This window comes from Histoplasma capsulatum, genomic scaffold, assembly GCF_000149585.1.
Source record: "Histoplasma capsulatum NAm1 scaffold_6 genomic scaffold, whole genome shotgun sequence".
In the NCBI taxonomy this organism is placed as follows: Eukaryota; Fungi; Ascomycota; class Eurotiomycetes; order Onygenales; family Ajellomycetaceae; genus Histoplasma; species Histoplasma mississippiense.
The window spans coordinates 1964616-1977806 of NW_001813977.1; the positions used below are offsets into that span (position 1 = coordinate 1964616).

Below are 13191 nucleotides of genomic sequence, written 5' to 3' on the forward strand. Positions count from 1 at the left end.
GCCCAGAAACAATAAGCTAAATCAGGTAGTAGGTCCGCCCGAAGATACCTACAAATTCACATCCCTTTATTTTAGAAGCTGAGAAATTGGCTCTGGATGTAATGTTGTCCCCTTGTGGGTTTCGAACCCACGCGCCTTGAGTCCCCACGCCAAGGCGCTACCTGGTGACCGCATTACCCATTCAGCCATATGTTTTTTGATATATTCAGTCGGCAAAAGTCTCAGATTATGATGCTGTATATGATCTTACAATTTGAATACTCAGTCATTGACAAGTCATGAATCTTCTGCATGATTCATGTTTATAAAGATTCTGAATCAGAAATCCATTGTCTATTTTAAAGGTGTAGACATTCATCATCATTGATCAAGCATGCTGAGATGTCTGTTTTTGAATATATATCTGCAGAGAATTGAAGTGTTCTATTTGTACAGCTTTAACAATTTATTGTCAGAGTTCATTTGCTTCTACTGCTTGTCTTCATTGTTCTTCAAGTGAAATGAGAATCAGCTAAGAAATAATGATCAGCATATATACTCCTCAGTAAGTTATAAATGATTGTGAAGTATTTTAAATTTTGTGATCAGCGATAATTTTGAACTTTTCAACACTCATACATAAGTTCTGACTTTCATTCTTCTAAACATTGTATGATAATCAAAAGTTTTTTATCATAGATTTTGTAGTTACATTCAGTGGGAGTCATTTTCTTTAAAGTGAATGCACAAGATTGTAGAATGCTCTCATTATTGTATTGCATCAGCACTCTTCCAACCACATAGTCAGAGAAGTTTGTTTCAAAAATTGTATGTTTGTCTGAGTTGAATGATTGCAGCATTGAAGCATTTGTGAATATATGCTTCAGCTTTTCAAATGCTGTGTTTGCTTTAATACAGCATCTTTTCAGATCAAATCTGTTAATGATTGTATGATATCAGAGAAATTCTTGATGAATTTTTAATAAAAGTTGACAAACTCTAGAAAGCTTCTAATCCCTTTTATTGAGACTGATGTCTTTCAATTGAGGATTGCTTTCACTTTCTTAGAATCCATGTGTACATCTCTTTCAGCTTCAATGATGAATCTCAGATAAATTATAGACTTAGTTTCAAAGTTGCATTTATCAATATTCATCTGTAATCCGGCTTTATATAGGCAGGTAAGCATTTGTTGTACATGCTTGTGATATTCAGTGAATAAGCGATCTGTGAGGATTAAAATATCATTTATATATGCTGATGTGATCTCATTCAACATGTCTTATAGAGCTCAATTAGTATATTTCTGAAATGTACTTGAAATGTTCACCAGTTCAAGGATTACTGATCATTTGAATAAATCATAATACATGTGAAATGCTGTTAATCACTCATCATCTTCATTGATTCTTATCTTGTAGAAGGCTGCTGATATATCAAGCTTTGTAAATCATTTTACTTTTTCTATTCATTTAAAATGTTTCATTAATAAATAGAAGAGAGTATTGATTCTGCTGTGTGATTCAATTAAGTTCTTGATAATCTACACAGAATTGTAGATCTTCTTCAAATTTCTTCACAAACAATACAGATGCTGCAGCAGAGAAGTTGTTAATTTAAATAAAGTTTTTATTTAATAATTCATTGAGTGTTTTTCATAAAACAAGAAGCTCATCACACAATATACTGTAGAGAGAGCTTCAGAGTGATTGTGAGTTCTTATCATCTCTTTTGATGAGTTTAATCATATGATCTATATATACCATGTTCCTGATGAGAGGGAAGCTTTTCAGCTGCTTTTTCATTGAACACATCTGTGAAATTTTTATATGATTTGAGGAGTTCTTTGTGAGGTTTCTTGAAATTTTTAGATTCTAATTTTTTTAACATTTTTTTGAGATCTGTCATGAACTTGACTTTTATCTTTCATTTTCAGACTAGATAGGTTGAGAGCTCTTCTGCAAACTTGTCAAAGAGAGGGAGGCGTTCTTTTTTTTTGTATGCAGAGGGTGTTGGCGCTTGCGCATTTTCTGATGTATTTGTGCTCAGATGATTCAATTGTTGTTGAAGCTCTGCTATCTGCAAGAATTGCTGCTGGAGAAAGTTATGAAATTCAGCATTATTTTCAGCAAGGCTTCAGTTCTCACTCATGGAGGGGTGTTTGTAGTTCATCTTGTTTTTGTACAAGGCCATAGTTCTTGATTCTGATAACTTGGAGACCAGGAGGTTCAGTTCTTATTCTTTGGAGGAAATACTTTGTAGACACTCTGCCCTCTTCATAGACACATGATTGTGGAGTTCTTAAGTGCTCAGGCTTCTTCACAGCACTATCACAGTGGTGCGGCTTTGTAGAACTTTAGAATTTGTGAATGTTATCACAACAACACAGCTTCATGAGGACTTGGTGGTAACTTATTCTTAACTTGAGCACCTGGGTGCAATTGTAAACATAGGGCACTCAGGCTGACACAGATGAATCAATTTGTAATGTAATGGGTGTACATTGATTAACAATCTAGCACTATTCTAAATACAGATTATGAATTGATTAAAGAAAGAAAGAGAAAAGAGATCAGAAGGAAAGGTTGTATGAAGAGGGTTCTTATAGAGGGGCGATTGGAGTGGAAGAATATCAGAAGCTGCCCCGCAGTGGAGCATGGAGTGGAAGAACATTGGGTTATGCAGAAGAATCGTTAGAACTACACGAGTGCGGAGTGTGAGGAACTACGCGAGCGCGGAGCGTGAGGCAGAAGGGGTTGGTTGCGTAAGTTAAGGTTGGTTGCGTAAGTTAACCACTAACGGGTGCTAACCCGTCATAGTTGTGAAGATTAATCTTCTGAATCAGCACATCAACTTTGAACTGTTTAAACTCTGCATCTCATATTTTATATCTTCACATTACCACAATTACTGTACCCACTTGCATCAACTCAACAACAACCTCACATGTTTTAATGCTGTACAAAGAAGCTGTAATAATCATAAGCAGAACTTTACATCTATCACTGTATTCACTATATCAACCACCCCTGCAGATGCTATAAATTGAACCCCTTATGTGAACATGGAATGGTCAAAAATATCTGATCTTTTCAGATGAGAAGTTACTGAATCATCTGAGAAATTTGCATTCATTGCAACAGATCAGAGTCAAAATACATTTTTTATATTACAACTTGATTTTTTTATATTTAAGATTTGAATATTTCATTATTAATTTTTATAGTTAAATGTGTCATTATATTAGAAGATTTGAATGTCTATTATTAAATATATAAATTGTCATATTTAAATATCTGTGACAATTAATTTTGTTTATAAAAAGATTCAAGTGTCTACAAAGCTGTAACATTGTAAATAATGTTTATAAAGAAGTTTGATAAAGTTTAATACTGCAATATTGTGAATAATATTTGAAAAAGACTCAAGTATTTATGAATATAATCTCAAAATTATATATTTTTAGAGACTGAGATGAGCTATCAATAAATCTATAATCATTTATTGTATTTAAATACAATGAATGATAATCTAAATCTGTGAAACATTCTTCAGCAGCAAACATTATAGATGATTAAATTGTAATGATGATTTATTGAAATCAGTACATTTATTTATCATTTCTTTTTCATTCACATTCTACAAAATGTTTTTGAGAGAGCAACTCTTAATTTTCAACAAATACACAGAGAATTTAGCACACTATATTACATGAAAATTAAAAGTAAACATCAAATTAAACATCAACGATCAGATAATAGACTCAGCATTAAATCAGATATGATATATTTATAATAGATTGAACAGCAATGTATTAATAAAATTTCAACTTTAAATGAATCATTATCTGAACAATTAATGTACATTAGAGTTCATTTTTCAACAATTCAACTTTCTCTTTCTCAATTCTACATTTCAAATCAAGATATTAAATTGATTGAATGAAATTAAGTAAAAGAATATTTTACTGGCAGTTCATTTATCTGAATTTAATTGCAAGCTTTTAAAAGCAGGTGAACAGAATTGAAACAATATTATCAAAATTAATATATATAAAAGTTTAAATAATCAGCTGTATAGTCAAAGTGTAGAATATTTGAAATCTTCAATTTACAACGGATATTATGCTGATCTCTGTCTATTGAACAACAATTTATCTCAGTTTCACACATTTCACAATTGCAGAGGATTTCAATAGATAAATATATACATTTTAAATTATTTTACAGTGTCTTTCATCTCTGAATCAGAATTGATGAACTGAGTTTCTATTTAAAAAAATTCTCAATGTTTTAAATAAAAACATCATCAATCAAATTATCAGAGAAATATGCATACACTGTAACAAACTGAATCATTTTAAAATCAATACTCAAACACAATCATTTCAAATAAATTCCTCATATATGTGAATGCTGTGTCATCTGTGAATAAGCAAAAGAAGAACTTTCATTTTAAAATATAGATGAAAATTGAAGAAATAAAAAATTAATTAAAGATTTGAATAAAAGATATAAGTAGATGTGATTATAATTTCTGTCATTGTAAATAATCTAATCAATATATAAACTATGATAAACAGTAGTTTTCTTCACTACATTTTTAAACACTCAGCTGATAGAGTCGCATAAGCTTCAATCATTTAGTATTTTTTTTTTTTTTAAATCATATAAATTCAATGAATTCAATGATCTCAGAGAATTTATCTTCTACAATATGATAAGATTTAATATCAATATAAAAGAATATAAGAAAAAGAATGTGTATGTATATAAAATACAGAATCTTAAATATGATTTAATACTCAATTTATTATAATTCACAGAATTCAGATTGTTGAATGCTCACAATGATTATTTTATTTTTTCAGAAAGTGACTGCATTTATAAAAAAGATGTCGATAAAATCACTGATCTCATTCAAATATTGACAGAAGTGTTCAAACTATTAACACATTAAATATATGAGAAAAAGATGTTCAGATATTTGCTGTCAATATAACAGATATCAAAAAAGCATTAAAAAAATTAGAATTTAAAAATTTTAAGAACCTTTGCAAAGAACTCTCTGAATCATATAAAGATTACACAGATATGTTTAATAAAAAAACAGTTGAAAAGCTCTCTTTTTACTGAGAATATGATATAGATCATACAATCAAATTTATCAAGAAAAATAATAAAAACTTATAATTATTTTAAAATCTTCTCTACAACATATCACACAACAAACTTCTCATTTCATAAAATCAATCAATAAATTATTGAATAAATAAAGAATTCATTTGTATTAACAATTCATTTACTGCAATATCTGTAGTATTTATAAAAAAATCTGAAGAAGACTTATGATTTTGTGTTAATTAAAGATTTAACAAAATTAGATGAGATTTGATATTCTCTTCCACTCATCAATAAAACATTTAAATAAATAAAAAAAGTAAAATGATTTACAAAATTTGACATCTCTGCAGTCTTCTATAAGATAAGAATTAATAAAGATGATGAATGATTAACTGTTTTCTGTATGCACTATGAATTATACAAATGAACAGTAACTCTTTTTGAATTGATGAATATTTCAAATAAATTTCAGAAATATATTAACTGAGATCTACAAGATCTATTCAATGAAATTGTCTTAGTATACATGAAATATTTTAATTTTCACTGATGAATCATTTATAAAGTATTTTAAATATATATGACAAGTACTTGATCATCTATATGAATCAGAATTACAAGTGGATATTGATAAATGCAATTTTAAAATTAAATTTATAATCTATTTAAAATTCATCATCAAAGTTGAAAAAGATGTATGCATGAATCTCCAGAAAGTGAAAGCAATTTTTAATTGAAAGATATTGATTTTGATAAAAAAGATTTTTATAAAAGCTTCCTAGAAGTTATCAATTTTTACTGAAGATTTATCAAGAATTTCTTAAATATCATACAATCAATGACAGATTTGATTTAAAAAAATGCTGTATTCCAATGAATTAATGAAAAGCAAACACTGCTTTCAAAAAGTTAAAATATATATTTACAAACACTTCAATATTGCAATCATTCAATCTGAATAAGTATATAATTCTTGAGATAGACTTTTCTGATTTATGTGATTGAGAGAGTATTAGTGTAATATGACAATGAAGATGTTCTATAACTCTGTATGTTCATCTTAAAAAAGATATCTTTCATTGAATGTAATTACAAAATCTATAATAAAAAACTTTTGATTATCATACAATGCTTAGAGAAATGAGAGTTGAAGCTCATGAATATTGAAAAGTTGGAAATCATCACTGATTATAAAAATCTAAAATACTTCACAATCACTCATAAACTCATTGAAAGACATATGAATTGATTGTTGTTTCTTAATCATTTCTCATTTGCAATTCATTACTGATCAGAGATGGAAAATGTTTTTGTAAATGTTTTATTTCATCAAAAACAATATATCGTCTGATAATTTAAATGATAAATGAAAATATTGAAAACATCAATTAATTGATTCTGCAATCATAAAAAGTCTCACACAGTCAGATGAACTCTATCTACCTCTGCATATATGTTAATTAGTTTCAAACTAAAGATTCCTCATTTAAAAAACAATGAAGAAAAGCAGTAGAAGCAGATGAGATCTGATGATAAATTGTTGAAATTGTATAAAGCAAAACATCACAATTTCTTTCAAATATATATTTAAAATTGAACATCTCAATATACTCAATTGATAATGATGACACCATCACCACTCAAAAATTTTACTGATTGAATATGTTAAAGAATATACATCAGTTCATAACATAACTGCAATTATTATGACTTGATGACAGCATGATATATATGAGCACTGAAAAGAAATACTGAAGCTGTTATCGGTTTCTGAATAAATATGACAAAATATAATCATCAATTTCACAATTTTCTTATCTGAGAGCAGAGATTCTATGAACATTGTAATCATTATCAATCATCTCAATAAAAATATAATATTATAATTGTGTGATAAAATGAATGTTGAGATCATTGCAGATGCTTTTATCAAAAATTCATTCTATCATATACACAATCTATCTTCATTCATTGCATCAAATAGAGATAGTCAGTTCATCAGCATTTTTAAACTCATATATATCAATTGTTAAAGATTAAACAAAAATTGTCAAGGGTGTATCATTCAGAAATTGTCAGAGTTATTGAAAAAATGACATAAATAATTAAGAACATTCTCTGAAAGTTCTGTAATTACACATAAAACAACTAAAACAGTCTGTTATCATATATTGAAATAATTATAAACAGTGGAGATTCTGTCATGTATGTATATATGTATAAATTTAGCATCTCAGAGGAGTTGTAGATAACACTCACATTTCAGAGATTTTCCGAAAAGCATGAGAACATGCTACACTGAAGAGATTTCTATGTACATAAGAAGAAAAAACAGGATTCAGATGACAACTCTTGAAAAAAACTCACTATAAATTGACTGTTCATTCACTTTTGATTTGATGTATGATCATAGCTATAATGTGATCTTTTTTGAAAAGGTCATTGCTGCTGTGTCTGAAAGATTAATAAAGAAGATAAAGAGAGATTGAACTCTTTGATTGTCAGAGAGCTATATACTCTTTAACAGAAGAAAAGAAAAAAAACAGAAAAAGTGAAGCAGAAGAGAAAAACAAAGAAAATGTAAAAAAGAAAAAAGATATATTGAAAAATGCTGAGGATCCACACAAATAAGAAGCAATTGAACTGAATGTACTGATTGAATTGAATGTATTGATTGAATTGATTGTATCAATTGAACCAGCTGTACTGATTGAATTGATTGTGTCAAAATTAAAAGTAATTAAAATGAAATAAATTTCAAAGCAAAAGTAACAAAATAAAAATAAAAATAAAAACAAAAATTAAAGCAAATACATAGAAACAAAAGAAAAAAAGAAAAACAAAAATTGAATTTATTATCAGATCAAACTATTCAATTGAAATCTTGTAGCAATATTTGATTCTTTCAAATATTCAATCAAGAATTCATTTCCAGTTTTTGTATTGAACAAAAGTTTTAAATTTAACTGTGCCAATTCAAACTTCTCTCTCAATCTCAATCTTAACTCTGTATGCTTTGTACAAGGTAAAAGAAGATGCTCTAGGTTTTCATATAACTGACAATTTGAATATAAATCACTTAAATCATTTCTAATCTTTGTTAAATATGATTTAAAATAACCATGTCCAAGTTTTAGCTGCATTATTGTAGCAAAAAGTTTCTTTTTACATTTTATTGAGCAAGCTTTCCATTTTGGCTTAGTTTCAAACCTGGAATAATGTACACTCTTTTTTTGTAAAAACCAGATATCTTGCCATTTTTGCAAACATGATTCTCTTATTTTTCTCTTAATATAAGCCCATGTTACAATTCTTTGGAAGCAGACTTCCAATCCAGTTGCTTTTTTTACAGCTTTATCAGCCATTTCATTGCCATATATACCGATGTGAGCAGGCACCCAGTGAAGATGAATAGAACAATTGAATGAGATTTTTCTTTGAATATTTTGAAGACTTTTCAAAATCAGCTCTAGCATTGACTGTCCACTGCTGATTTTATTACTTTGAAGTCTTTTAAGCCCAGCTTGACTATCAGAGAATATCCAAATATGCTCAAATCTTTTCCATTGTTCAATCTTCATCTCAACCAATTTGAAAGCTCTTGAAATTGCAAATAATTCAGCATTAAAACCTTCTGACTCTTTTCCAATTTGCCAACAATCAAGAATATAGTTTTTATCATTTTCTGAATATGCTATTCCAGCTCCAGGATTGCCTGTTTTCTCACATTTTGAGCCATCAGTGTATATAAGAATTGCTTTGTTTTTCATTTGTTTTAGAAGATATAGATGTTGTTCAGTCTGAACTTCTTTTGAAAGTTGACTAATATTTAAATCAATAAGACTGACAAGATCTTTCTTCCAAGGAGAGAGATTTTCAAAGACCACTTTCTCCACATTTAACTAGAGAAACCGTTTTTTATCATGGAGCAAATTCTAAATAACTGAGATGGTATCTTCTTTCTTTGCACAGATTGAATTATCAGATGAATTTATTTCATTCCAATCAAAATATGACTCCCAATTCAGATCTACTCCAGTTGATTCACTTGGAAAAGAAGTCGAGACTCTTTTTCTAATTGAATGATTGGGATATAACTTCATAATTCTGAGTGCATAATTCATACAGATTTTATCAAATCTCACTTGTGGTAGTGATCTGGCTGAAAAAGGCCTGCTGTTTGATAGATTTTGTGTATAACTCTGTATAACTCACCAAGAGTGCCAAGCTGGCTTCAAAATCCACTTTATAGAGTTCAACAGTGTAATTAATTGAAAAAGTGGCAAATTTAAACTTAATCAAGTTAAATCTGTACTGTATACGAAGGGCGCTATCAAAAGAATTGCGCCAGCAAAAAGACAGCTAGACAGCGCCACAAATCTTGGCAGAAATTCCCACTGTATTTTATACTGAATATTCAGATCTTGATTTAATCTGCCTGCCAATCCGCCACCCCGCGTAGTCAGTTGAGTATTCTATTCCTCCACCTGCCCGTGCCGCCTTCCTTCTCTATACTCATTGCCACCTTCTAACTCTATAATCTTTTGAATATGTACAGAAATCCGCTCAATCTATGCCTGTATCTTCTCCTGTGGCAGATCCTTCTATGCCTGCTCTCATACTCTAACTGCTTCTGTGTGATTCTTAGGAGCTCCTTTTTTCATCATTCTGCGCTTCATCCAAGGCCAAGCTGCTTCAATTGCATTGAGATCCGGCGATTTACCACACCAAAGCAACTGTTGAATGCCATAAATGTTGTACATATAACATTGAATATAGTGATCATGAGATGGGGCTTTATCCTCCTACACAATGGTATTCAGACGATCAATTTGACACTCTTTTGCCAAGGGGAAAAGCTTTGGTAAGAGGTTTTGAACTTGATAGCGATACCAATCAATTCCACTACCTTTTCCGCGAGATAGCTTGCCTGTGACTTTTTTGAACTTCCATATTGGTTTTTGACCTGGTTGCTGATGATCAATCCGTAGTCTTTGTATCCCATTTGAGAGCTCCCATTCTTGCTTCTTTATAGGTTCTATCTTCATGTTTAAAGTCTCAATATACTCAAGGGATTGAGCACGCTCCTGCAAGGTTTCCCTGCTCTAACAGTGTAATGGACCCTTCTTGTCATATGAGAAGCAGGCCCAGAACATGAATTCAGAGGATCCCTTCCATCATTCACATATACAGCTTTGAGAATACACCTCATGAGGCGCACGCCATATTCTATATCCACCTCGTCGATGAAGAAGAATAACAGAGGTTTCATCTGACCATATGACATTCTTCCAATCCTCCAAGGTTCAATTCTTATGCTCCAGGCAGAATTGAAGTCGATCTAACCACATCTTCTTAGTGAGTCCTGGCTTCCACGTAGGCTTTATTTTTCGAAGGCCTGCTTTGCGAAGAATCCTCCATATAGTCATAGAAGATATCTCAATTCCTTCATTACTGAATTCATTGGCAAGATCAGTATAGCTCTTTTCTCGTCCATAGCGATCATGTTGAACCTTTACAAGAATAGCATCCTTAATGCTATCATTTCCCTGAGTTGGTCGGCCGGATTTGGAGGCATCTCTAAGCCATTCATCGCGAAGTATCATATAAGGCAGTTCAGGGTTAAATCCACGTTCAATTGTGTGTTTATATATACAGTTGATTTGACTCTTTGAGATCTGGGTGATTTCCGTGATTTCAGCATTTGACTTGCCAAAATAAGGTGATTTAAGAGCCACCACAAAAGCTCTTGTGGCAATATCGGTATTGGGTGCCATATATTTTAACAGTCATGAATTGTCAGATGGGATGCCAGAGATGAGAAATTAGAGAAGAAAGAGGAATCCATTCTTAATACGTGGCAATCTCATATAAATAGAATGCGGGGTGATTTGAAGCTAAATGTAATTACTCATTAAGACGTGGTGGCGCTTCTTAGCGGTATAAATGGAATCTGAGCGGCGCAATTCTTTTGATAGCGCCCTCCGTACACTGAAACAAGTTATGATTTGTGTTGATTCAATCCAGTGCTGGCCAGCTTGGAACCTGCAAATATTATCAAAAATCAAGAATCATGATGAGCAACAATGACAATGCAATTCAGAAGGCAATACAACAGTATTTATATTGTAGATAATAATTAATCAGATTTGCTATTGTAGAAGTGATTCATCAAAGCATTTCAACTATCTTATCTAGCATATAATTCATATATTTTGATTCATTTCATGAATTTCAATTTACCATTCAATTGTTGAATCCTACCTCCCACTCACTGTATATTAAGAATATGACACAGATGAGTATCAATACATTCATTGCATTGATTGATTGACTGAAAAATAATATTGATATTTATGAATCTGAATCAATACATGCTATAAAGATTAAGCAGAAGGTTTTCATATTTCTGTATATTATAATATAAAAAATGAGCTATTAAAACACTGCAGAGATGTTTCATCATTCATTAAACATAATATTCAAATAAGTATAAATGATAAAATACTCATCAAATTGATGTTATATTAATAACTTATATAAAGTTTTTCATGAGATTTTGAAATTACTCTGTGTACTCTATAAACATTATATCAAGATGCTTAAATCTTCAATGAAATATAGTAAAAAAGCTCTTGATTCAAATTCATAATATTGATTTTTCTTTAAAGAATGTATTAAAGCTTTAAATAAAACTCATTTATTTGTTTCTATTTTTTAAAATTAGCAATTTATATGATAAAATTGAAAGAAATGAATATCTCAAAATATTTTCACTGCCTGTGATTATAATATGAACTTTGTATATATCTACTCTGAAATGAAAGAATCTTCTTATAATAGTAGAGTTCTTTCACAGATGCAGAGAAGAGATCAATTTGAAATTATATTATTTAATTATTATTTTTTAACAGATGTTAACTATTCACAGAAATTCAGCTTGATGTTAATTTCATATTTAAAAATTCAATATCATTTAAAGAAATGAGAAAAAGTGAATTTTCAATTTGTCAATGTTTCAAGAGCTATATAATCTTCATCATGCATGTTTATGAAATGTAATTGAATATGTGTTTGAAGTGTTTAAATAGTGATTTCAAATTTATGATTGATGTCAAGATGAATTCTCTATAATAATTCAAATTAACCTGATTTTTGCATTAGCAGCAGTTCATAACTTCATGAATCATTATAAAAAAAATGAATGAGTTTATTCAATATGATGAGAATTCTAATATTGAGAAGAAAAGAAGAGAAACAGTTTCTGCAAATGTTTAAAAAAATAATGATGAAATAATGAAAAAATGAAATGATATTGTTAAGCAGATGTGGAAGCAGTATAAAAAATATTTGAATGGAAATTATAATAACAATTAAATGAGCTAGTTAGTTTTAATAAAGCAATCAAATAGATTGAGTACTTTTCACAGCAATATTGATATTTCAAACAATCTTCTCACTTTCATTGCAGTAATATATGTATTTTATCGGTGTATTTGATGGTATATAATATGTGTTGTAATTTATCGATCAATAAAATTAACATATTTACCTAACCTTCTCATACAAAAAATAGTGATGTTTTATAACCATGTTATTCAATGTAAATACTATTATTTTAGTAATTTATCAAAGAAACCTCTCCATTCATTTTTTATTTCATTAATACTATAGATATAAAGAAGTTTTCATTATTATTTTTTATCATTAATTTCACAATTATTTTTGTCATTAATTTTACAATTATTTTTATCATTATTTCTGTCATTATTTCTGCCACTACTTCTGTCATTGTTTTTTCTTCATCTTATTACTTCTATTACTGCTTTTCTGAATCAAATAAAATCAATATAAAACTTCATTGATTTTTTATTGACTCTGCACTATAATCAAGATAGAGATCTGATATATTTGAATTTTGAAAAAGCAATGATATTTTGCTATATTGTGAATAAGAAATTCAATTATCAATCTTTCAATTCTCTGAAAATAAATTCCGAACCTCATTTAAAAATAATCTGATTGTTTATTTAATATTATTTGACTGTTCAATTTTTAATTTAATTGTTGCAGATTCTTTTATAACTTT

The 13191-nt window shown here is 29.4% G+C and overlaps 2 protein-coding genes across 2 annotated transcripts; both read right to left on the reverse strand.

The window, feature by feature from the left end:
* Positions 1 to 9921: 9921 nt before the first annotated feature.
* On the reverse strand, positions 9922 to 10107 carry HCAG_06899 (predicted protein; the record flags this gene model as incomplete). The annotated part of the gene is made up of 1 exon (XM_001539244.1): positions 9922 to 10107. The coding sequence occupies one exon, from the start codon at positions 10105 to 10107 to the stop codon at positions 9922 to 9924; it is 186 nt and encodes a 61-aa protein (XP_001539294.1).
* A 301-nt stretch (positions 10108 to 10408) lies between these two features.
* On the reverse strand, positions 10409 to 10879 carry HCAG_06900 (predicted protein; the record flags this gene model as incomplete). The annotated part of the gene is made up of 1 exon (XM_001539245.1): positions 10409 to 10879. One exon carries the CDS (start codon positions 10877 to 10879, stop codon positions 10409 to 10411), a length of 471 nt encoding a protein of 156 aa, XP_001539295.1.
* Positions 10880 to 13191: the final 2312 nt, after the last annotated feature.